At 37.2% G+C, this 26,786-nt stretch overlaps 1 protein-coding gene across 12 annotated transcripts; it reads right to left on the bottom strand.

Annotated features, from left to right (window-relative positions):
• On the bottom strand, positions 1–26,786 carry CD55 (CD55 molecule (Cromer blood group)). Of its 12 annotated transcripts, none has more exons than XM_018060127.1 (11): positions 26,345–26,784; positions 25,444–25,626; positions 23,876–24,067; positions 22,663–22,762; positions 21,555–21,640; positions 17,333–17,521; positions 12,805–13,110; positions 12,349–12,432; positions 8,860–8,880; positions 3,647–3,719; positions 1–304 (listed from the first exon to the last, which is right to left on the bottom strand). In XM_018060127.1, exons 1-11 carry the CDS (start codon positions 26,442–26,444, stop codon positions 127–129), a joined length of 1,512 nt encoding a protein of 503 aa, XP_017915616.1. In that variant the 5' UTR covers positions 26,445–26,784; the 3' UTR covers positions 1–126. The 12 variants fall into 12 exon arrangements, with proteins under 12 accessions (XP_017915616.1, XP_017915617.1, XP_017915623.1 ...); XM_018060128.1 differs by having other exon boundaries at positions 12,349–12,429; XM_018060134.1 differs by having other exon boundaries at positions 12,349–12,429; positions 13,060–13,110; positions 26,345–26,782.

The raw sequence follows: 26,786 nt of genomic DNA, 5'->3' as shown, positions 1-26,786 counted from the left end.
TTTGGTGAAAAAAATTCACTTTTTTTTCTTTCTCACATTCTAAACATGAACAAATCTCTCCACTTTCCCACACTTTTATGAAAGTAATCACTCTTAATCTTATGAATTGTTCTATTTTCAAGGGTCTTAGGAGCATTGAGATCGTGATTCCAGGACAGATTCATCTTTCCTTGCCTCGTGGACATTCCTATGCATCTTAAAAACAAGATAACATGCAAAACACTTTCTTCTCAACTTCTTTGGCTCAGTTAGCCAACGGTTTCTAGCATCATAAGCAAAATTGTCAATGTTATACACATATGTCCTGAAAGTAAGAAAAAAAAAAAGTTAAAACCAAAATAACTTTACTGACTGGTTATATATATTCATTTTTTAATTACTATGTGATAAATCATGAACTAGAATAGTTGGTTAATTTGGGGTACAAAAAAAATGCAAAGTTAGTAAGTTATAGAGCATGGACAATCCCACCCAGTATAGTTCCCTGGTGGCTCAGTGGTAAAGAAACTGCCTGCAGTGCAGGAGACCTGGGTTTGATCCCTGGGTTGGAAATATCCCCTGGAGAAGGGCATGGCAACCCACATCAGTATTCTTGCCTGGAGAATTTCATGGCAGAGGAGCCTGGTGGGCTACAGTCTATAGGATTGCAGAGTTGGACACGAAGTGACTAGGCAGCAGCAGCAGCAGATATGAAAGTGTGTTCGCCACTCAGTCATATCCATCTCTTTGTGACCCCATGGACTATAGCCTGCCAGGCTCCTCTGTCTGTGTAATTTTCCAAGCAAGAAAAATTTCCAGTAATTTTTTAATTACTGGAGTTGCTAGCCATTCCCTTCTCTAGGGGTTCTTCCCAACTCAGGGATCAAACCCAGGTCTTCTGTATTGCAGTTGGATTCTTTAAGCAACACCAACTAAAATGTAACACTTGAGTTTTTAGTTTCTTGTGATTAATTACCAAGTTAGATTCAACTAAGATACTTTCAGATTAAAAATCAATGAAAACTCCCTGGAATAGAAGAAAGTTTAATCAAAAGAAGAAGATACCTAGAAAGTTTCACACATACATACATACTGTCAGTTTTGTTTGATAATTTTGACTCACAACATAATAGAGATAAGTTCTATAAACATGACTTATAAAAGACTCTTTAAAATAGATTTGATATTTCTTAAATATTACAAATGGGAGAAACAAATAGAGTATGAGCCAACCATCTCATGATGCAAGTAGTCACAATGAAAACATTCCTATTTGTAAGTCCTAATGTATCAATCTTTTGCTTTTTTTCCAGATTATTTACAGGATTGCGAACATCCAAACATTTCAATAAACTGAGTAAAAAACACAGAATGAGATAATAGGTATATTGCTGAAGAGTGGAAGGCTGAAGACGTGTCACATTAACAAAAATCAATGTGTTAGTCAATCATTCAACAAAGAAAAACAATTCTAACAATAATAGAGGTTTAAACCTCTATTGTCCTTTAATAGTCGCAGATATATACCAGGCCTTTGTGTTAATCGACATTTTCCAAGACACAGAAATGTGATTTTACTGAACCGTATACCTTTTGTAAATTACCAGAGGTCTTACTTATGCAGCATCACCAGTTACAGTGAATCATGACACTGAAGTGCTTAGTTGTTCTCATGTGTGTAGTAAGAGCTGAAGGAAAATAGTGATTGGATTATGAAAGTTTAAAGCTCAATCAAAAAGCAACATGGGCATTTGTTTACAATCACAATCTTTTTATAAGCTTAAATGTGTCATATATACCAACACTCCTAAAAGATGTAAATAAATCCTTGGACAGGCAAAAACAAAAGATCAACAGGTAAGGTGTAAGACACCTTCACACTTACTTACTCTTTCCTCTGTCTCATTGAAAATTAAATTTTATTAAATCAGCATAAAATTGAGAGAATAACAAGGAATATATAAAGTTAGCTCTTATTCTCAACAGCTTATACTTCCAAAATAAGGCAAGTGGGGTGTTTTTAAATGAACATTAAAAAAAAAAAAAGGCAAATTCTTTCTTAGGGGTTTGCATGAATTTTCTCTGATTCAGAAATAGAAGAATTAGGTTTACAGCAAAATCCCAATAAAACGTAAATATTCCTTCCTTCTACATTTCAGCACTTTTCATTCTATTAAAAATATCATGGTCAATTATTTTACCAAAGTATCTGAAGAAACTGATGATAGCCAAGAGAAAGCTCCCAGCAAACTCATTCCATTCCCTCCCCCTCAACCTAACAAGCCCTGGAATATTGGCTTGAGAATTATACTGATAATGCTCCAATTCACAAGAAGAACTGGACTAAATGTAAGGAAGTACAGAAAAAAATGTTTTATTCTTTTTTTCCAAAATAGTCTTGAGGAGGCATCTGTACCAACTCAACTCACTTTATATGACTTAGAATTCTGTTATTTATACTGAGCTCTAAACCACATTCTTAAAAAGTTTCAGAAAAATCTGAAGAAGACGTCATATTTTACTACATTTGCTCTTAAAGCATCTGAGTATTTTATCGACAGTAAACAAACATCTATAAAACCTGACCAAAAAATAGGACCTAGTGGCCAAATGGTTTTAGCAAAAGACTGAACTGCTTAGTGATTTAAAGAATGTCTTCATACTTTAGCTTATAATGGGCTTAAATAATATCGTTCAGTTAAAGACAAGGGAAAGAGCCATGAAGGCTAAAAAGGAGATACATCATCCAAAGAATTGAAAAGGCAATTGAGTAACAGCATTAAAATATAATTGTTCTTAAGCAATGAAAAATAGACAGGCTTTAGGGCACTTCAGAAAGAATTCAGTTTCTGTGAACTCCACAGTTTTCTGAATGATAAAATCTACGAAACAGAAGGTCAATTTAGATAGTACTCTGTCTACAGGATTTATCAGAGCCAACCATGACCTGATATTTAACACATGTATATTCAACGCAGATCAGACGTTTTAAGTACTGATTTTTTTTTTCTTTCTGCATTGTTTTATCACCTGAGTGCTTACTATGTGCCAAGTAAGATCTTAACCCCTTTGCAGGTGGTGATTCATTTGATTCCACAAAACAGATACTACAATCCCATGAAGTGGGTACTATTATTTCCCCCCATTTTACAAATGAGAAAACTGAGGCATAGAGAGGTGAAGCTCCTCACAGTCAAACGGTATATAAACAGTAGACCCTGAATTGGAATCAAGCAGCCAGGCTCTAGAACCCGCCATCTTAACCACTGGGCTGACTTTGGCTGGACTGGTATCTATTAATAAATTTGATTTATTCATAGGCCTAATCATATGCAATTTAGCAGTACATTAGAGTTTCTTTTTCTAGACAGTTTCACTTCTGTACAACACACAGATACTCATAAATTTTACTATGTAGAGAAAAAAGATGAGTTGATCAATAGGTTGCAATGAGACTTTGGCTTTCAAATCACTTAATGTTCTTATATATACTGAGATTAAGACACAGGCTATTCATCCAAGATAGTAAATATAGATGAAAGGAATAAAGATATAGCATGTCAAAAAATACAATTAAGCTTAGAAAGTTATCTACTGTTATAGTGTCATGTTTTACTGGAAAGAAGCTAAGAACAAATTTTTAAAAATCATCAGAATTTTTGCTCACCCTGATTTTCCACTGTCCCAGAAAATTTTGACTAGAATTATGATACCAATTATTATAGTAACAGCAACACATCCTTGAGGGGGGAAAAATGGTAAGTTAATCAATATAGAAATGAGCAATTACATATACAGTGTAATTCACAATGACAAACATACTGATTATCAGGTAAGTTAAAGAAAAAACAGGAGACATGAATTATATTTTGCTTGCTTGCTTATGTCATAAGTTTGACAGTAAAATCTACATGTTATTTATCCTGTTTTCTTTCAAGGGAAAATGAAATATTTAAAATGAAGTATCATAATACTCAAATAAAATCTTACAGATTTGAGAGGATTCTAAAATGTTTCAACCCCACCATGCTTAATTTTAAATTATTTGATCACTGATTATTTAAACATATTGACTGTACTATGTGCAATTTCAGCACTAGAAGATGTCTTGGAGTTCACATTTATTTTGTAGATTATTAAATTGAGTCTGAGAAAGGTGAAGCTTCCATATGTGGTTAATGGCAAGGCCATTTACTCAGTTCATAGTAAAGGTAACAGAGATGTAGGCCTTTCTCTATCATAGGAAAGGCATCGGTATCTGTGCACGGAGAGTAAAACTACAGAAATGCTTTCCAGTATTTATTCTATTGCAGATAAAATTTCATTTAGGGAAACTGGTATTTACTTTCAATATTAAACGCACTATTTTGAGTTGAACAACAACAAATAATTAATGAAATAATTTGATCAACTGTAAAAAAAAAATTATACCTTGATTTTTACACATAAACTTTCTTCTTAAAACCAGTCACTGCCCTTTCTCCTCACCACCTGCGTATCCCTTTTCCTCCCCACTGCTGCTGCTGCTGCTGCTAAGTCTACACCCTCCCAAATCCTTGAACTCTATTTTTTGATCTGTACTACAAAGAAAAGTATAAATGATACTAGAAAAGCAACTGAAGCTAATGTGACTAACAAGTGCGTCCACTTTCAAATCAGCAAAATACGATCAATGTCACATAATTGAGCTGCCATGTGGATACATAATTTTAAAAACAGCTGTTTCTACCACAGAATTTACAGTATTTTACCCAATTTCTATAATTGACTCCTTAGCACCATAGCATTAATTTGAAAGATTGCACTAATAAAATAAGTCATGCCTCCTTTAAAATTTGGGGTTTCTTTTTGTTTTACCATTTCCCATTAATCCCACCATTTTCAATTGTTGCAGAAAAATTCCATTTTCAATTTGAATGATAAATGAAAATCGAAAAATTTTAAAGTGATCCCAAATGTTTGCATGACAAAAGGGGGAATATTCTTAGAACACTGGTCAGCACATATATGTGATTCTAAAAGAAAATGTGAAGGTTTATGTTTTAACAGAAAACCAATGCAAACTACAGAAATATGAGAAGTATTATTCTAAATAAATCAATTCTCCTTAATAATTAATAAGAATACTATTTTGCAAATTAAAACAAAGAAAACTTTATAAAGGCAATAGTTTATGATCTAAAATTTACCCAAAGGTGAATCAGTACTAATTTCAGACTAAAACAATTTAGGCCAACTTGGTTAGATAGCATCACTGACTAAATAGAGGTGAACTTGAGCAAATGAAACTTCAGGGGATAGTGGAGGACAGGAAAGCCTGGTGTGCTACAGTCCATGGAGTAGCAAAGAGTTGGAGCAACTGAACAATAACAACAACCTGGGATAAATGAAACTATAATATTATAAATGAAATTAAGATTATGATTCCAGTGTCATTAAGGAGCATTTGGGTAGGAAAATCACATAATTTTAGAAATGTTTTTCTCTAAGTAAAAGGAGTATTTTAGTAATGTTCCCCATTATGTAGAGATATATTCACCTAGTACTTAAAACAGTGCCAAGCAGTTTGTCACATATTAGCACATTATCTCCAATAACTGGCATGGTAGTTGTAAATAGTAAAATGCATGATTTTAACTGTTCATAATCTTCTCAATAAACATACCTGAGATTACTCAAACTAAATTTTTATTAGATGGGTATTACATTAATATATAGAGTATTATCTCCATTCCTGAACAACCCAAATCAGAATGAGGCTGCCTCCTTTCCTGAAGAAATGTGGATTCATCTGGTCATTTCAAAAGGTCTCGTTCATACACATGCCATAAAGTGGAAATGCACTCGCTGTACTGTGAAAAACTAAGAAAGCTATGAACAGGTTTTGTTCTTTCTTATAATCCTATTTAACATAAAAGCATAAGTAAATAAGCATGTGACATTTAAAAGAAAACATACTTTAGATACTTCACTGAGCATTCTCTTAATTTCTTTTTCTTTACTATTGCTAATTCCTACAAGCGGCTTGTGAGTGTCACAACATAGGATTTCAGCAATGAAGGGAAAAAAAAACAACACTTATAAAGAATCAGGACTATCTTAATTGTTAAATTTGAGTTGCACAGATCTAGGAAAACAATTTTTCTACCCTTTCAAGCACTGAGTGCTTAAGAAAATAATCATCTCCCTCTATTCAAGTGCCTAATAGCTGTGTGACCTTGAGCAAGGTAAGACTCTTGCACAGCCACAGTTCCTCTCAACTACAAGGTAGGACACAGCTACATTATAGGACAGTTGTGAGAAGTAAATGAAATAATACACAAGCATGTTTCAGTGCAGTCCTTACCACCGACCCAAGATGCACATGTTACTCTAATAAAGGGCTATCTGATTCTTTGGTGTGGCCAGGGGGAACGATAAAATTGTCAGAAATCCATCTCATAAAGATAATAGTAACAAAATAAAAAAGAATTCTTAAAGCTGAAATTTACCCAACTTTTAGCACTATGCCAGTAGTTTTCACAACCCATATTTCATTAAGCTTCCAAGACTTTAAATAAGAATCATGATCACCATCTCATAAATGAAAAAATTGGGACTCAGAGAGATTAAGTAAATCACTTGGTTTGAGTAATTATTAAATGGAAAAAAAATCCAAAACAGGATTGAAACCAAGGTCTGACTGACTCCAAAGCACAAGTCATCCTTCTATAAAATACTGTCAACAAAAACAAACAGAAAACTCCACAACTATATACAGCATGTATTCTCAGTGGGGTTGGTATCATCCTTAAAGGGGATAAAGGGTTTTTTATTTTTATTTTTATTTTTTTTACTTTTTACATATAAAGTACAGATGTGCATACAGTACATAAATAGATTTATATTGTATCTGTAGTATTAATATTTTATAGGGATGATTAGGAAGAAATGCCTTACAAGATCCTTGAGGGGGAGAGGGTAATAATGGAAAAAAAAAAAAAAAAACCATTGTTTTTGGAAAATACACTAATACACAGCAGAGAATAGCTTTAAAATCATCTTGCAGGGATATAACTGGAGGTCCAGTGGTTAAGAATCAGCCTCCCAATGCAGGGGATGCGGGTTTGATCCCTAGGCAGGGAACTAAACATCCCACATGCTTTGGGGCAACTAGGCCTCAATCAGACCACCCATGGACAGCAAACTGTAAAGCCCTTGCACCATAATGACGATCTCACACGTGGCAACTGAGACCCAAGACAGTCAAAAATAAATAAACAAATAAAATTTTTCAAAGAAAATCACAAGGCAGGCTTCACTTACACAGCAGATAAAGTTCTGAGATGAGCAGTCAGTCTCTATTTCTTGGTAAAATTAAACAGGAAAAAATTCAAAGTTTTTGCATTCAAATGCAAAGTTCTAATATCATTTGTGTCACTCATGTGCATTGCAGTGCAATCAATAAAAGCAATTTCCTTGTTGTATAGTTTATCTTTAAAATGAGAAAAGTGGCCTCATTCACAGAATACATTTAAGAAGTAAAGATAATTTTCAGGTTTATGTTTTATAAGTATAAGATCCCAAAGAAAAATATTACCATGTGTCTGATATAAGAGAGAAGGAATTCCTCTTTATTTTTAAGCACAGGTTGGAATTACAACTAACCCTAAGGGAAAGTTTCTGGAAAATCACACAATATATACTTAAAGAATTTCAGAAAAAATAATAAGCACCTCAAATTTTCACTGAATGCCACTGAACTAGAAGAAAAAGCGTATCTATTAAATTTTAACTTCATCTATTAAAAATGTCATTAAGCCATTAGATCATGAGATTTTCACTTAGAATACATTTATTTTTATTTAAAATATAGAATGGACAAAATGAATTGCAGCAGTTGGAATCTTTCAAAATAAATCTTTTAGCTTAAAAGAGTTTTGCTTAAAACATAAAAACTATAATAAGTAACTGAAAATAATAAAAGCAAGTATTACTTTCAGTTTCATAGTCACATGGCTAATTCATGCATGCATAAGATGAGCTTTCAGCTTATAAACACATAAATCAAAGTGTTTTTTACAAATTTTTTAAGTGTATTTTCCATTAGACATTACTTATCAATATGCCAATTTAGCTGTATAGCTTCTTAACAGACATTTCTTTTATGATCTTATTCATCTTGTTAATACATAACATCAGATGATATATTTACGAACAAAAAAGGACTGGACAAAATGATAGAAGAAATCACAACAAGAGGTATGTTTTTGGTCTCATGCCTACAGCAACAGAGCAGTTTTTGGAGAAACGAAACTTTAAACCACTGACTGGGAAGGGAAAAGGAAGAAGATATAACCAAAAGTAACACTCTTTGTTTTACTTGGGACAGGACAAATCTAGAAATAGTCAATGAGTAGTTTAGGATTAATTATAAAACACTTGAGGATAGACACTGTATGGGTAACTCTCTCCTCTGGTGATTCTTAGGCACTAAAATGAGATGCAGTGAGCCACTAGGCATGCAATAATACTTGACTGACTGGCCAAATGATTTGAAGCTCTCCTCAGATTACCCTGGAACAAGAACATGGTGGCGAATGCTCTTGTCGATAAGATGCCTTTACCTGTTTTCTCTTTGGCACCCACACATACTGTATTCTGATAGTATCCCTAAGACAGTATCACCAACTCATTGGACATGAATTTGACCAAACTCTGGAAGATAGTGGAGGATAGAGGAGCTTGACATGCTACAGTCCATAGGATCACAAAGAGTTGGTCACGACTTAGTGACCTAACAGCAACAACAAAGACAGTAAAAAAACAATATTCTTTTCCAGGAATTATATATCCAAATGCGATGACAAATTCTGCGGACTCTCAGAGAGTCACACTTACCCGATGCAATGGTGCTAGCAACTAAAGAAGGAAAAAAGGAAAGAATTACAAAAGTAAAAATATTTTAAAGTCATTGATTTGCTAGCAATTTAATAAATAAATGTTTATCAATCAACTGTACTTAAAGTTCAAAAGTAACTAAAATAAACAATTATAAATAAATTAATGAAAGCAATCATATTACTAACAATCAAGTAACACACATTAGTATCTATCTCTATTAAACAAGGGCTTCCCTGGTAGCTCAGATGGTAAAGCATCTGCCTACAATGCAGGAGACCTGGGTTCGATCCCTGGGTTTCAAAGATCCCCTGGAGAAGGAAATGGCAACCCCCTCCAGTACTCTTGCCTGGAAAATCCCATGGACTGAGGATCCTGGTAGGCTATAGTCCATGGTGTCACAAAGGGTTAGACATGACTGTGCAACTTCACTTTCTTTTTTTTCTTTCTATTAAACAAAGTCAGCCAACAATAGAAACATAAAATGTGACTAAAGAGTTACTGAACACTGAAACAAACACTATGTAAATTTGGTTATATGACTTGTGGCAAGTCATCTGTGAGGACTAACACTGACAAATGGAAGGTGCATGGTACATGCATTATGGATTACACTCAGTAGTAGCTACTACTATTTTTTCAATAAAAGCAGAAAAGGCATACAATATTTAAAGGGTAAGTTAACTGTATATAAGAGAGAAATTTGATCCCAAATATTCACTGTATTTTTATCCTAATCATTTAAAATAATTGAAAGGTTTGTTAAATTTGTAAAATTATCATATTCATGCAGAAAAAGGTATTTCAACACAGTTAGCTCTATAACAAATTTATACTAAGTGAACTTGTTTCTCTTCACCTTGCCCTATTAAACCTATATATTCAACCTAAAATTTTTGGGGCCAGAGATGTTGTAAAATTTTAAGAAGTCAGTAACCACATATAAATGTAAGATTAATGAACTGAATCTAATTGGATCAATATCAGCCACAAAAGCAATGTTGAGTGCAAAAATCAAGTTAGGTAATGAAATATATGACATACTGTTCATGCAAATTATAAAAAACATGCAAAGCAATAATATGTACTATTTATGGTGACATACATGTAGCATAAGAATAAAAACACAGAGAGGGAGCTTGCACAATGAGGTACCATCTCACACTGGTCAGAATGGCCATCATTAAAAAGTTTACAAACAATAAATGCTGGAGAGGATGTAGAGAAAAGGGAACCATTCTACACTATTGGTAGGAATGTAAATTGGTACATCCACTATGGAGAACAGTATGGAGAGTCCTTAAAAAACTTAGAATAGTGTTGCTGTGTGTGTGTGCTTAGTCGGTCAGTCGTGCCCCACCCTTTGTGAACCTATGACTCCCGCCAGCCTGCTCTGTCTATGGGGACTCTCCAGACAAGATTACTGGAGTGGGTTGCCATGCCTTCCTCCAGGTAATCTTCCCAACCCAGGGATCGAACCCAGGTCTCCTGCACTGTAGGCAGATTCTTTATCGCCTGAGCTGCCAGTGAAGCCCAAGAATACTGGAGTAGGTAGCCTATCCCTTCTCCAAGGGATCTTCCCGACCCAGGAATGAAACCGGGGTCTCCTGCATTGCAGGCGGATTCTTTACCAGCTGAGCTACCAAGATAGTCCAGTTGCCATATGATCCAGTACTCCTGAATATAGATCCAAAAAAGATAAAAATTCTAATATGAAAGGATATATACACCCCAGTGTTCACTGCAGCGCTGTTCACAATAGACAAGACACGGAGGTAGCCTAAATGTCCATCAACAGAGGAATGGGTAAGGAAGATGCAGTACATATACACAATGGAGTATGACCCAGCCATACAAAGAATGAAACAATGCCATGCGCAGCAACGTGGATGGGCCTTTAGATTGTCACACTGAGTGAAGTAAGTCAAAGACAAACATCATGTGATATCATGTATTATGAAATCTACAAAGAAAAAAAATGATACAAATGAATTTATTTACAAAACAGAAACAGACTCACAGACTTAGAACACAAAATTTATGGTTATCCAAGGGGAAAGGTTGGAGGGAGAGATAAATTAGAAGGTTGGGATTCATATATACAAGCTGAGTCACTGCTGTATGGAAGAAATGAACACAACATTGTAAATCAAGAACACTTTGATGAAATTTTTTTTAAAGAAGCAGGCAGGAATTGAGGTTCCCTTTTTTAAAAAGGGAACTAATTGGAGTGAGATTTTGTGTATTTGACCTTTTACCTAAAGGAATAAAGAAGCATACAAAGGAAATTTCAACAATAATATCTGTAATGTTTTAAGTTCTTAAAGATTCTGGGCAATGGCCAAATGAGCTTGAGTATGGAAATTTATGAAATTTGGACAATGTACTGAAAAAACAACAATGATAACTATTTGAAGACATGGAAGAACAAACTAACTCAGGCAGAAATAAATCAAAGCCGAGAGAGCTCAGGCCGCAGATGAGTCACAGGGAGTGGGATTTGCCTGCACGCAGCAGGGAGAAATCCCTAGGCCACTTGGCACAGAGAGCAGAAAGCCACAGTTTCACTGGCTGAAGAAGAGTGTGTGGAAGGTGAGGAGCTGATACTGCTCTATTTCTTGACATATGTGGTAGTTACACTGATATTTGCTTTAAGAAAGTTATTAAGCCTTATATGTATATTTTGTATAATTTTCTGTGTGTTGATGTCAATGAAAAGTTAAAATAATTTTAAAAATTGCCTCTTGGCTCAGTCCTATTGAGATTAAAAAAAAAAGATAAAAACAAACGGATAAAAACAACCAAAAATCCACATATCTCTATTAGAGAACAAGAGTGTCTATAAAAATGGCTATTCATTAAGCAAGTTGTGAAATAAGAAGACATCCTGGTGGTCTGAAAAAGCATTAGTTAGATGGGTTTCATTCACTCAGTAGGTTTTCCTGAAATCTAAAGCATATGTTACTCTGCTTTCATAAAAACTGTCATTTAAAGAGTTAACCTGAAAGATTTCAAAGACCTCTGTGTTTTTAATTACTTAGAAGATACTATTAAGGTACTTAATCAAATCATCAACTCTAGGGAATCTGGAGAGTTCCTTTAGCATGCTGAGGGATAGGTCTCTGTCATTGAATAAGACCTAGAAATCAACCTAAAGGATTATACCTACTTGGTTCTTTGAGGGATCATAAGAAATTCAGTGGCTCCCTAAAGCTAACATGAAAAGCAGCATTTTTTTACTGACATTAATTTAGAATTGCTTTTATGACACCACAACCTTTTTCTGTATCATTGCAAAAATATTTCTTTCTTAAAGGTATGCTCTAGCACAATCCAAAGTTAACCTTTGAAGAAACTCAGAACATTGCTATGAAGAAACTCTGCCTACAATAAACCAGAGACTTCTTAATTTTTTAACCCTGATGAATTTGAAATTTCTACCATGGCACATAAAATCCATATGTGCAAACCTGAACTGAGTCAACTGACCTGAAGGAGTGCTTCCTCTTCCTTTAGGTGCGCTTGTTGCATGCAAACGCAGGGTTGTCCTGGGAACAGCTGTACTTTTTGCTGCTGTAACACGAGCAGAGGTCAATCTTTGTGTTATACGGAGACCCTTAGTCGTATGTACAGAAGTGGACTTTTGTGTAGCTTTAAGATTCTGTGTAAGTAAAGATTTTGCTGAGGTGAATCTTTGGGTTGTTGGTGTGGTTGCAGAAGCATTTGGCATGATGGGATTCTGAGCTGCTGTAGAGACAGTGTTTGATATTGGGGAATTCCAGGCTGTCGTGGCGGAACCATTTGCTGTGGTAGGTTTCTGAGGAGGTGATGGGACCTTTGTAGCTGGAACATTTACAGTGGTGTATGTCTGAGAAACTAGTGGGGGCTTTGTAGCTGAAGAATTTATTGTGATGAGTTTCTGAGGAGTTGGTGGTGTTTCCGTACCTGGAACATTTACAGCGGTGGGTTTCTGAGGAGTTGGTGGGGTTTCTGAAGCTGGAACATTTATAGTGATGGGTTTCTGGGGAGTTGGTGGGGTTTCTGTAGCTGAAACATTTACAGTAGTGGGTTTCTGAGGAGTTGGTGGGGTTTCTGTAGCTGAAACATTTACAGTGGTGGGTTTCTGAGGAGTTGGTGGGGTTTCTGTAGCTGAAACATTCACTGTGGTGGGTTTCTGAGGAGTTGATAGGACTTTGGTACCTGGAACATTTACTTCAGTGGATTTCAGAACTGTTGGTGAGACATCAGTTTCTGTAGAAGAAAAATGTTATAATAAAATTAGGTAAATAATGCTGTCCAAGTTAAGATTTAGGAACCAGCTGTTTGCTCTGACTCTTCTCTTTCCCCACAAATATCTAAGTATGACTTTTAGGAAACCAAGTATTCTCATGTCTTTCCCAAGGAACTGAAATGCTGTATATTATCTTTGCTTTGAAATAAGTTGCACCTATAGGCAACTAAAGTGGATTTACACCAAAGTAATACTGAGATTCCTAAAACTGTTTTCTATTTGAAAAAGGAAATCAAAGTCAGAACTGGCAGTGATCTCATTCTTAATACCCCTCAAATAAAGAGTTTTTCTCATAAATTGTCCTTTTTCCCTCATGCCAAGACCAAAGAAGAACAGGATGCAACCTTGAAGCAACAAAGATAAGCACAACATAGTCAGTTTTTCCAAAGCGGTCAGGACATGTTAGTGACCTTGGGAACTTGTTTTGTTTCACTTCTCTTTTAAAGCAATAAATTCAATCAGACTACAGTAAATCCCTTTTCTCCTCTTGTGTTGGTTACCAATCTTACACAGAAAAAAATTTAGTTCCTCTTTGGATTTTAAGTGAAATAACAAATATTTCAAGTGCAGATTTAGTGAAGACCCTATTCTGTGAGTCACCAATCTAACATTAAAATTTTAGGTCTGTTTGACTTTGAGTTGCTGATCCAATCTCCCTCATAAGGCAGTACTGAGCAGTGTGTAAGCCTGTTTGACCAGATATTAAAGACTGCTGTCCACTTCTCTAAGCTTCAGTTTTCTCATCTGTAAAATGAATGAGTTTTGAAAAACTTTTACTATGAGGTGCCTGGAGATGGTTTTGTTTTTATTCTGCTTAGAGTCCTGAAAGTTTTTGGAATCTCTTGGTTGATATATTTCATCAGTTTGGGAAATTTTTCAGTCATTATCTCTTAGTGTATTTCTTATGCTTCTCTCTCTCTCTTTCTCCCCCTTGTTTTTTTAATCATAATTAGAACAGCCATATCTCAAATGTCTCTTAAATTTGGTCTGTATTTCTACTTTCATTTTTCTCCTTGTTCTTCAGTTTTAATTAACCTTTCTTCCAGTTTCCAATACCATCTCCTGCTATGTCCAAATTGCTGTTAAACCTGTCTACTGTGCTGCTCAGATACTATATTTTCCCACTGAAGAATATCTATTTTACTCCATTTTATAGAATCCAAATCTCTGTTGAAGTTCTCTCTTTTCCATTAGTATCTTGAATATATTAATCACTTAAAGTCCTTGTCTGCTAACTCAATTATCTAGATTTTTCTTATTTGCTTTTTATTTCTCCTAATTTTGTTATAATTTCTTGCATCTCTCAATATCTAATAATTTTTATTACATGCTATACATTGTATAAAATTCAGATGATATGATCTTCCAAAGGGAGGGTATCCTTTTCTGATAGGCAAGTTGGTTTGCGGTGATCACATCCTCAGCCTATGAGGACTGAGCTGGGTTACAGTTTCCATATGACTTAATCTACTTTTGCTGCTTGGAAGTAGATCTTTTTTCCTCAACCCGGAGAGACTGTGGGAGATCCAAGTCTATTCTTTAGCAGCGCCCTCTCTAGCAACACAGCCTCTCTTTCCACAAAGCTTCAACATGAGCTTAAATGTTGTAAGAAGGATGCTGGTTGTATGCTTGATACAAGCCTGTTCTTGTGATGGGTTTGTTTTCCAAATACCATAAGGTTCAGGAAGATCTCATTTTGTACTTTGGCAGCTTGGGGTCTAGCTCCCCAGTCTCATCTGCATTCCTAGAAATCGGCAAATGGCTCTTAGGAAAAACTGGGTCAGCATTTGAAGAATTCCAGTTTCCAGTGTGTTATCTTAGCTAACCACAACTACAGAGAGCAATGGTCGTTTATCTGGTTCAAGATGGATCCTCAGTCTAGGTGCACATTAGAATCATTTGCCTTCATTTGGAATTTTAGCTCATTCACCCCTAGTTATTTCCCTGAGGGAACAATTTTTGCCTTTAAAATATGGTTTAAAAAAAAATCTACCCAGGTTTTGTAGTTATTGTCATGCCAGCATTGGCCTGCCATGACATCCTTGAGCATTACCATAGAGTTGTAAATTCTAAATAGCTGATTATTTAATAAAATAGGGGAAATAAATATGAAGTGGATCATATGGCTACAATTTAAAATATCAAAGTTTACTCATTTTAAATGAATTCAAACCATTAAATGAAATTTCCACCTTTTAACTATCACATCTTCACATCATAATAACCATTATCATTAATGGTACAGAGAACAAATATGCAATATTACTGGGACAGTAAATTGATACAGCTTCTTTTGAAACAATATTGGTAACATCTATCAAAAGTTTAAATGCATATACCTTTGATATTGTAATTACACTGCAAGGAATTTATTGTAAAAAATGTATTTGCACAGATACAAGGAACACAATAACATTTACTGTAGAATCTTTTTTAAAATAATTTTTTAAAAACTAGAACAGATACTAAATTCCCTTCAATAGGAGACTGGTTAAGTAAATAATATATCCATATCATTAATATGATTTTAAAAAGAAATATGTGTAAACAGTGGCTACTTTTGAGGGTAGGACTAGAAGAGACTTTTGCTTCTCATTTTATATAATCATCAACATTTTTTCTTTTTTTGGTTTTAACATTGTGCTGTGCTTAGTCACTCAGTCGTCCAACTCTCTGCGACCCCATGGACTGTAGCCAACCAAGATCCTCTATCCACGGAGATTCGCCAGACAAGAATACTGGAGTGGGTTGCTATGCCCTCCTCCACAGGATCTTCCCAATCCATGGATCAAACCTGGGTCTTCTGCATTGCAGGTGGATTCCTTACTATCTGAGCTACCAGGGAAGCCCAAGAATACTGGAGTGGGTAAGCCTATCGCTTCTCCAGGGGAACTTCCTGACCCAGGAATCAAACTGAGGTCTTCTGCATTGCAGGTGGATTCTTCACCAGCTGAGCTACCTGGGAAGCCTAGTTTTAACATTTCTTCATAATATTCATGTATACTACTTATATGAAAAAACTACTATTAATAAGCAATGCTATTTAAAAACCATGCCAGTAAAATTCAAGTATAATTATAAAAGTAGTTATTTGTTTGAGTTATACTGGCATTTGAATATGATACTGCTTAAATAAATGCCACCTCCTAGGAAAGTTCTAGAAATGCAAACAAGGGAGCATTGTCAATAAGAGAAAAATTCTGGAGGCAGAAAACAATACAATTCAATGAAGTCAACAGGTGGGCAAGAGTTTCTCTTTGTTGTCACAACATATAAGATCATTATTTAGATCTCTCAGTTCAATCTAAGATTTCCTCTCAATTAAATAAACCACTTTATACACTTTTTTATAAACAAGAATATATCTATACTAACTTATTGAAAGTAACATGGTAAGAAACAGCAAATATAAGCTAACTCACTAAAAACATGAGACATACGTGTGTGTGTGTGTGTGTGTGTGTGTGTGTATATATATATAATTATACACCTCCATCCTACTCTGCAGTTCAAGCCATAAAGAATCCATCTGCAATGCCAGAGACACAGGAGACATGGGTTTGATCCTTGGGTCAGGACGATCCCAAGGAAATGGCAACCCACTCCAGTATTCTTGCCTAGAAAATACCATGGACAGAGGAGCCCGGTGGGCTGTAATCCATAGGGTCGCAAAGAGTCAGACATGACTGGGTATGCACACACTTGCCCTATTACATATATACATATATTCACAGAGGTCATGTGTGTATTATTTGTATTTTACCATATGGTGGCTCAGCAGTAAAAGAATCTGCCCGTAATGCAGAAGAAGTGGGGACTCAAGTTTGATTCCTGAGCTGGGAAGATCCCCTGGAGAGGCAAATGGCAATCCATTCCAGTATCCTTGCCTGGAGAATCCCATGGACAGAGGAGTCTGGCAGGCTACAGTCCATGGAGTTGCAAAGAGAAAGCCACAGCTAAGCAACTAAAGAACATCAGCAACAACATATGTTCTCCACATCAGTGCTTCTTCCTTTTTGGAAGTCATAGACCCCCTCATAGAGTCTATTGCCCAGAAAAATGCAAATATGCTTATGTACAACATTTTACATTCATTTCTCAGGGAGTCTGTATGATCTCTGAAGCCCATATACAGACCCAAGAGTAAGAATAAACAGAATTGCAACTTTGCAAACTGATTACCTCTGCATTGAGGTAGGGGGCCACTCCACTCTCCTTGGTCATCTTTTACAGTACAATAGATAGAGCTCTCTCCATGTAGGGTGAAGCCTTCCATACATTTATATGTTGCAGACTGTCCATATGCATAACTGTTTTGTTTCTCTTGAATCATTCCATGTTCAACTTTTGGTGGTTCTGGACATAAGATTTCTTTTAAAACATCATAACATATGTTAAAATTAATTAAATCCCCAAGATAATTTTATAAACAAGATTAAAATATGTTAAATATTTCATTAAAGAACTAAAAATACACCATTCTTCTAAATAAAACATTTCATCTCAGAGAAAGCAAGGCAGAGACTTCCATTTAAGGAGTAAAAGGACTTGAGTTTAAACCTAAGATATACCCTCCTTGGAGCAGAGAAGAGGGCTCTGCTTTTGATTCCAGGGAGAAACAATACTGAATGAAAGGAGCTGGGAATGTCAGTGGCATGCATGGGAAACAGAAATTTTGGATAAAGCAAAAGATTTTAAAAGTCAAAATTAGACTTTGATTTTCAGGATAAAATTTTTAAAGCATGTGTTGACTCTTGGCCTTTTATTTGAAGTAAATCTTACTGAGCAGGTGAATTTGTAAAACAAATACAAGCAAAGTATTGATTGTTATATTATAAAAAGAAGCCTCTCCCTGGCAGCTGCCCTGATAAAAAAAATTCAGTGGTTCCACATTCTCTAGAGACATGAACCTGTTTTTCTTGTCTTTTTTTTTTTTTTAAGCAAGAAAGCAATGTGATCACATGAGGATGTCAAATTATATCACATCAAATACTCTTAAGTACCCAGACAATACTAGCTATTTATGAATTACTTTTAGGCCACTGATCGAAGCAGGGAACAAAAACAAGCTAATCTGATTTACACTGGGCTGAGTGGCTATTGACAACACACATTACCATCAGTTCAGTCCCAACAGTTTCTGAGCATCTAATACATACTGGGCATTGTTCTATAAATAGCAGTATAACCAAGTAAGATACAGTTCCTCTGTCTTAAACTATAGTGGAAAGAGACATTCAAAGAGATCATTTCCATACAAAATGGTGAGGATTATCACAGAAGCATGCACAGTAATGTGGAAAGAACGAACAGTTAGCCAGCCGGGGACTGTGGATACAGTCAGCAAAAGCTTCGAGGAGAAATTTGAGAGCAAACTCTTAAAAAATGAAATAAAAGGGGTAGGGGGCGCTGAAGGGATTTCCTGTCAAAGGCAGTATCATAAGAAATGATGTGGGGACATGAAGAAGTCCGAGGTATCCAGACAACCTCAGCAGTTTGTGAAGGAGGAGGGCGAGACATAAAGTGTGGAGAACTGGATAGACCATGGCTAGACTTGTACACTATATGAAGGGGTTTAGACCTGGTACGTTGGATGCGATGAGGAGATACTATCAAGTCTCTCTCAAGAAGGGAATAGACAAGTCACATTTGTGTTTCAGGTGGATGACTGGGTAGAGGCTGGATAAAACACTAAAGGTGTGTGACAATGGAGGCTGGAGGCCACTGCAGTCAGCATCACTTGAGCAAGTGGAACTCCTGCCTAGCTCCCACATGGAAAGGCCATGCTCTTGCCCTCCTCTGGGTGTGCCTCTTTCTACTAGATGGGGAATCTGCAGGGCTGAGATAGTATGCTCAATGAGAGCTCCTCCCCACCCCATTCTAAATCACGCTCCAGGAACTGGTGCCCAGAACTCCCTGGGCCAACACTCCTTTCAGGGTTTCTCCTAGTCCATTTTCTTGACAATAGTCTATACTGCTGATGTGTCCACCTTTAGGCCAGAATTCAATGGAGTGGGGCTAAGGGTTATAGGGGATATGATTTGGGTGTGTCGATTGAGCTATCCATTTACAGGCATCAGAGACCCCCTCACAGTGCAAGAAGGGGGCATCAACTTGAGAAGGGCTGAATCTTAGATTAGGGACCTCCATTTATACTCTTGTTCTAGGCCCTGAAAATGTTAGGAATAGCCCTTATTGCAAAGTCTAAATGAAGGCTAGTCAACCATATTAAAAGTGTTATATAGAGAAGATAACACAGGTTTGAGAAATATATTAAGGAGATAAAGGAAAAAATATTTGGTGATTACAAGTGAAAGGTTAAAATAAAGAGAGGGGCCTGGAATGACAGACATTATATAGCAGCAACTGATTCTAAGCTAGTGTGTACTGCTGCTGCTGCCACTAAGTCGCTTTAGCCATGTCCGACTCTGTGCGACCCCATAGACGGCAGCCCACCAGGCTCCCCCATCCCTGGGATTCTCCAGGCAAGAACACTGGAGTGGGTTGCCATTTCCTTCTCCAGCGTGCATGTGGATATGGAGGTGTGGATCTAAAGAAGGAAGGAACAATGGACATATTCAGAACTTTTCCTTGGTTATACGCCAATCAGAGGTGATCCTTATTCACCTTATCAGTCACCTTATTTAGTTGACTGGGAAAAGAAAATATTGGCAGAGATAGGAAAGCAGGTGTTTCTGACACTGAGGCTTTCTTCAGAGGTAAATAAATATCACCCCTGACTGGCATATGACCAAGGAAAAGTTCTGAATATGTCCATTGCTCCTTCCTTCTTTAGACCCACACCGCCATATCCACATCCACAAAGGGACATCAGTGCTGCCTCATGTGTTGATAAAAGCCCAGACTGCATACTTGAGATATGCTGTGTGCTCAGTTGAGGTCAAAAACCTCGCTGCTTAAGAATTTATACTTTCTACTTGAAGTCTTTGGTGGAAAGTCTACACTAGGAGAAGTAGGGCTTTAATAGGGATAGTTGAAGACATGGGGTTGCTGAATGAAAAGGCCTCTTTCCCACTGAATACAGATGTCAGTGATTGCAGAGTTGCAGAGCCAGGTAAGAGAGTCAGAGTGGAAAATATGAACCTCAGGGTTTTTACCACAGAATTGAAGATATTAGACAGAGAGCAAGACCTGGACTAGCTGTAAGCAAACACAAAGAGAAACTGGGTTTGCAGTGCAAAAGCTCTTCTGTGCTGGAATGCATGCTTGGCGTACACATTTCTGTGAACTTGATGACAGCAGTTGCTTGTAAATATGTTGGCCTCAACTGGGAGACTGCTTGTCCAGACTTGTGACAAGTTGTTGCCTCTGTCAGAAAAAAAGATACGGTCTAGCTCCTGCTTGCTTTCCATATTTGCTTTAGTATCAGTTACAGCATTCCTAACTGGATGATATAGGAAAGGTGATGGTGGGTATTAAGGATGGATATTTGAAAATAATAATGAAAAAAAGGAAGAAATAGTAGATATAGGAGGTAGGGCCCAAGGTGGGTGTGGCAAGAGCAAACTCCTGGTTGGCAAGGCTTCATTTCATTTGTCTTCTTATCAGCTGACCGCACATGTTCCCTACCAGAGAGCGCGATGCTTGTTAAATTACACTACATCTACTCAAGTTTCCTGCTCTTAATAACACCAAAACTTGAAATGAGCAATAATTTCAATGAGGATGAGAGAAATAAAGCCTAGTTTTTAAAACACTGCACATATCTACTCCTCTGTTTTCAAGAGACATATGTCTCTAATGCACATATATTTAACTTGATATACCCTTTTAGGAAATTAGCCTTTGTGCACTCTTCCCTCTTGAGAAGACAGAATTTTCAAGTGCAGATATTTCTTCATTACGATGTATGCTTATTTCTCTAAAGATAAAAGCATATCACGTTTTAAAACATTTCAACGTAATTAGCTCAGTTAACAATCCTTAAAGGAATCTAGTGTAAATTAACACTAGGTCTTAGAAGAATGATGGGCTTGAAATCAACAGGTCTGGGTTAAGTGCCTACTTTGGCCACTTATTTTGGCATATAGGGTCAAGTCGTACAGACCTTTCAATGAATAGTATTTTAACTACCGCAAAATTAAAAATTATGAAGGAGGGAAAAAAAAATCCCAAATCTATTTTATTTGACTGTTAGAAGGAATGATAAGATAATAAATGACCAAACACAATATAAACCTTAGCTAATTTTTAATCCTTTATCCTCATGGTTAATAAATTAAGACGCATTACTAATAGAGTTATATAAACAAGGCAAATCATTCACACATTGGAAGGTGAGGGTACTACAAACATATACTGAGGGTAATTCTAAAGAGCAAAAAGCAATTTATCATTGATTATTCAGTCCTACAGCAGAGTGCTTAGATTTTTTCAGTCTTACTTTGGCATTCTGGAAATCCAGCAGACCACCCAACAGTATTTCCCATAGGAGCACAGAAACTAGAAGCTGCACCAACTAATTTGTACCTAAAATAATGAGGGAAGAAAAAAAAAAAAAAACTTAAGTTCCATTCACACATATTTGACTTCCCTTAAATCCTTCAGAATAGGACCTTACAATATTTATTACACCAGAAGATAGAGACAAGACAGTAGGTGATAAAAGCTCATTTGGTATAAAGGAGAAGAAAAAAATATATCTAAAAGGGTGACATCAAAGATTAAAAAAGTGTAAGATAAGCAAAATATTTTTTTATTTGGGTAAGGCATATGTTAGAAAATATTAAAATATTTAAAAACATTTTTAAAGAATACAGATGCTTAAATCTTTTCTATTTCTGAGTTCTAAAAGATCAATACAGATTCCATAGAATAATAGAATGTACTCATATTTAAAGGGTTCCAAGTATCCCCAGATTTGTTATTAATGATCCAAATATCTGTGTTTAGTACAGGAGACAAATGATACTGGTAGCTTTATAAATAACAGGGACACACACACAGAATAAAATATCATAGTTCAGTTTACAGATATTGAATGAGAAAATGAATATAAAGGTTTTAGCAGCACTTGAAACACTGATAATCCTCAATGATAATACTCCTTTCCCACACATAGAGAACTTACAAAAGATCTTAGGTCAGAACGATATTTATACACTAGGAATGATTGTTTTTAACCCTTGATATTTTATAACAGATTGTTTACATACAAAGAAAACAAACAAATGCAAACTCATTATTTAGGTAAAGACTGGTTTCAACACTGAAAAGATTTAATTTCTCTAAGGATCATCAACTTATCACAAGTTTTTTTCCTCTACAAGTCACAGTTAAAACTTTATAATGAAATCTAGCAATTGAGAGAATTTTGGTGGTATTATAAGAAATATTCCTTTCTTGCCCCATTTTACTAACTTTAACTGCAATGAGTTCATCACTGAGCAGAGGGTGGTTTTATTGCTTATCACAAATCTAAAAGTTTCCATCTTAAATTCTAATTTGTTTTTCCAGTTGTTAAATATAGTGTTTCATATGCTCAAACTTACCCTGTGTTACATGAAAAATAGATGGTCGCACCAAGTAGTATGTCAGTTGTTATTTTGACATGACCATTTTCTATTTCTCTAGGCTTAGGACATGATTTTTCTACGAAAGAATACAAATTGATTTTTTTTGTTAAATTATCAGGCACATCTATGCAAATTCACCATCTGAACCATTGCTATTACTTATCCAACTATTTAAACTGCACCTTCATTTTATCAGTTTCAAGAAAGCAAGATATTAGTCCATGGGGTCACAAAGAGTCAAACACGACTGAGCGACTTTCACTTTCTTTAAAATATACACTTAAGTCATTTTTCACTATGTTAAGTCACTTCAGTCACATCCAACTCTATGCAACCCTGTGGACTGTAGCCTGCCAGGCTCCTCAGTCCATGGGATTCTCCAGGTAAGAATACTGGAGTGGGCCATTTCCTTCTCCAGGGGATCTTCCCCACCCAGGGATCGAACTCATGTCTTTTAAGTCTCCTGCATTGGCAGGAGAGTTCTTTACCAATACTGCATTTCTAGGTAACCTTAAACTAAGTTTAATCTTAGGTTAAAGGCTTTTCCAGTGGTCATGTATGGATGTGAGAGTTGGACTATAAAGAAAGCTGAGCACAGAAGAATTGATGCTTTTGAACTGTGGTGTTGGAGAAGACTCTTGAGAGTCCCTTGGACTGCAAGGAGATCCAACCAGTCCATTCTAAAGGAGATCGGTCTTGGGTGTTCAATGGAAGGACTGATGTTGGAAACTCCAATACTTTGGCCACCTGATGCGAAGAGCCGACTCATTTGAAAAGACCCTGATGCTGGGAAAGATTGAGGGCAGGAGGAGAAGGGGACGACAGAGGATGAGATGGGTGGATAGCACCACCGACTCAATGGACATGGGTTTGGGTGGACTCCGGGAGTTGGTGATGGACAGGGAGGGCTGGGGTGCTGCAGTTCATGGGGTTGCAAAGGGTCAGACACGACTGAGCGACTGAACTGAACTGAACTGAAACCTTAAATGTGAAATGAGTGAGCAAAGTAATATTTCTAGCTCACAAGTATTTAGTTTGCCTAATTTAAAACAAATTGGTTCTAATGGTTCATTTAAGAAACATTCTAAATAATAATATGTACACATAGACTTCCACTATGAGTGAAGGAAAAAACATTATTTTCCCCAAACACCACATGAATAAGATTACTCTTTAAAACTATACTCACTTTTACAAAATCTATCAGGTTTGGACCACACAAAATTCTGAAGACAAGTTATGTTTCCTGAGAGAGAAGGGTCCCGTATGTAGCCCTGACGGCACTCATATTCCACAGTGGAACCTTCTGGGAAATAATTCTGTTGGCTATAAGACTTTTTGAGAGATGCAAAAAGTAGCCTGGTTGGAACATCACAGCTACCTATAAGTATTAACAAAACAACAACAAAAAATGAGTATCACTTGATGTTATAATCTATGTCTAATTATCTGGTCCTTAGATCACTCTTTCTCTGTATTTTTTTGTACATTTAGTATTCATATTAATGTCACTATGGCATTGATAGTGTATCAGCATATTCACATATAAATTTTCATTCCCTAATTACTAGAGCCCTGTGAAGTAGATTTGGTACACCAAAGTCACTATGTCCACAATTTAGAAAATGTAACTTATTTAAGTTGCCTGGCATAATTCTGGCATTGACTCAATTAATGCCAATTCCCTTACCCTGTCCTATGTATCATAGGGATAGATAAGAACCAGAATTTCCAGATCCCTGGGCTAGTGTCCTGGACAACAATAATAGTTAAAAATGATAGCTAACATGTATTGAGTACTTGTAAATGTTTTACACATGTAAACTCATTTAATCCTCAGGACAACCTATGGAGGCAAGGATCAGACGAGACAACAGAGCACATGAAGTATTTAAAAACTGGAAACATCCAGACAAATGTGAATTTATAGTGGCATCATATAGTGTAAGGGACATTAGATCTATGATTCAACAGACTCACTGGCTCTTCTGCATAGGGAGCTCTTGATCCCAAGGAAATTGTTTAACTGGGAGCTGCTTTCTCAACTGTAAAGTGTGGATAAGTCCTTAACTAACCTCAGGGAGTTCTTTGAAGAATTAGACGAAGTACTCTATGCAGAATAGTTAGAAACACTAAAGCAGGATACATGTGCAAAGACATGTACTTCAACCTCTTGCCTTGGGATTATGGATAAATAAAAACAAAAAGTTCAACCTGATTTCACACCTGATTTCAAAAAATACTTGTAGCAGTTTCTATGTTCACTGTAGCTTCTATCGCTCCAAGTTGTTCAAACGCAGGAATTAAATTTTTATCTTTACTTGTACATGTCAAGGCTAAACTAGGGCAATGACTACAAAGATAGATTTGAAATGGAAATTGAGAATTTTTAAAAATATCACCACAGAGTTGTACTGGGCAAGTCCTACAGAAGACTCTGTTATGTGTCTCAAGGTAACTACCAAACATAGTTATAGATAATTTACTCCCTAAACAGTACCTCTTGTTTATTTTCACTATTAATCAGTTCAAGAGTTACAGTGTTAGGAAAAAAAAAACAACCCTGTTAATGAAGAGCAGGACCTATTCCAGGAAGTAACACCATCAATTAGCTAGATTGTGAATTGCCAACAGGTATGCCCAGGTGGTTAATAAAGCTAGAAAACTATCAATTACCAGTCATTCCAAAGAGGGATAAAATTAAACTTGAGAAACATTCCATTCCATAACTTTTCTAAAATGAAATGAAGAACTTACGATTACAAAATTCTGCAAGCTCTGACCATTTATTATTCTGACAGACGACTGAGTCTGCCTTGCCAGGAACTTTTACAAAGCCTTTGTTACATTTGTAGGTTACTGTGCTTTGTTCAGGAAAACTTGTAAGTCCTCCCAAAGTTGCTTGGGCATTAGGCACATCTGGAGGAAGGCTGCAGGCACCTAGGAAGGAATAAACAAAACTGAAGGAAATACCACTTTCCAATTCATAGCAACATTCTTTTCCCAAGACAAATAAGGGAGGCAGCAAAGGCTTTTGATGCCTACATAATATTTCCATCCAGCGCTGAGCTGACTCATCAAGAACTTGCCAGGCTTCCTGTCTGTCAATTAACTCAAAACTAAAAGAAATTCCTGCCCCTCGTTATCATATACATACAGAAAGAGCTTTAGACTTTCACAGAGACACTGTTTCGAGGCACACAGTACAGACAGACGCCCCCTTGGAACGTTACACCTGGAGGAGACGACCGCAAACTTGCAGTGCCAAGTCTGTGCACGACTGGACCCTGTGGTGGTCAACGATCTGGCTTCCCAACCGTAAGGGACGCTAAGGATCCACTCTCTTCGACCTCTGCCTGTCTTTGTGGCTTCTCGATGTTTGCCCCCTCTCCCCTAGAACCCTGCCAGCTGGGGTCCAGCATAGTAAACCTCCTAGTGGCAGGTGAGCAGCGAAGAGCCTCTTTCCGTTCCCAGGGATCGCGCCAGTAGGAGGGCTGACCCTTGCAGGTGGAGGATTCCGGGAACGATTAGGGATGCCCACATGGCTCACGCTCCGCCTTCCGCGGACTCCGGCTGTCGTGCCGACGACCTCCACCCTTTCCACCCTGCCCGGAGGTTGAGCCCCAGGGGTGGGCTTCGGCCCCGGACCCCCACTCACCCGACGCAGCCGGAGGACGCAGGAGTAGCAGCAGCAGCTGCGGGCCCAGCCCGCCCAGGAGGCTCAGCACCGCGCGGGCGCGCGGGCGCGCGGGGCTCATGGCGCGCGGGGACGGACACCGGGCGTGGGCCTCCGCGGTGAAGACACAGCGGGCTGGAAACCCGAGCTGAAGTCGGGGCAGCGCTCTGAAGTTAAGCAATAACAGTTAGATTAGCGCCCTGGGCGGGGCCGGGGCTCTGACTCGCCAAAGGACTGAGAAAGAGACGAGTGGGCGAGGGCTTTTCTCACACCAGGTGCTGGGCGGGGTAAGGGCGGGAGCCCCATCTTCACGGGCCCTTGGGATCCGAAAAAAGAGGAAAAAGAGGGGCCCGGGCAGGGAAAGCAGCTTGTCGGCGCCGGACGCTGGGACCCTTGCTTTCTCTTTGCTAGGGTGGGGCCTGCT

Source organism: Capra hircus, chromosome 16, assembly GCF_001704415.2.
Source record: "Capra hircus breed San Clemente chromosome 16, ASM170441v1, whole genome shotgun sequence".
Lineage (NCBI taxonomy): Eukaryota > Metazoa > Chordata > Mammalia > Artiodactyla > Bovidae > Capra > Capra hircus.
Note: the sequence above shows the minus strand (reverse complement) of the source record. Positions and strands in the feature narration are given on the sequence as shown.

Excerpts from the sequence above, each read along its gene's own strand:
- CD55 (XM_018060124.1), bottom strand. The coding sequence starts at position 26,444 with ATGAGCCCCGCGCGCCCGCGCGCCCGCGCGGTGCTGAGCCTCCTGGGC. Across the intron at positions 17,522-21,554 it reads TGGATTTCCAGAATGCCAAA|AAATCTTATGTCCAGAACCA; the intron begins GTAAGACTGAAA and ends ATGTTTTAAAAG. Across the intron at positions 13,111-17,332 it reads CCCCCTACCTCAATGCAGAG|AAACTGATGTCTCACCAACA; the intron begins GTAATCAGTTTG and ends TTTCTTCTACAG.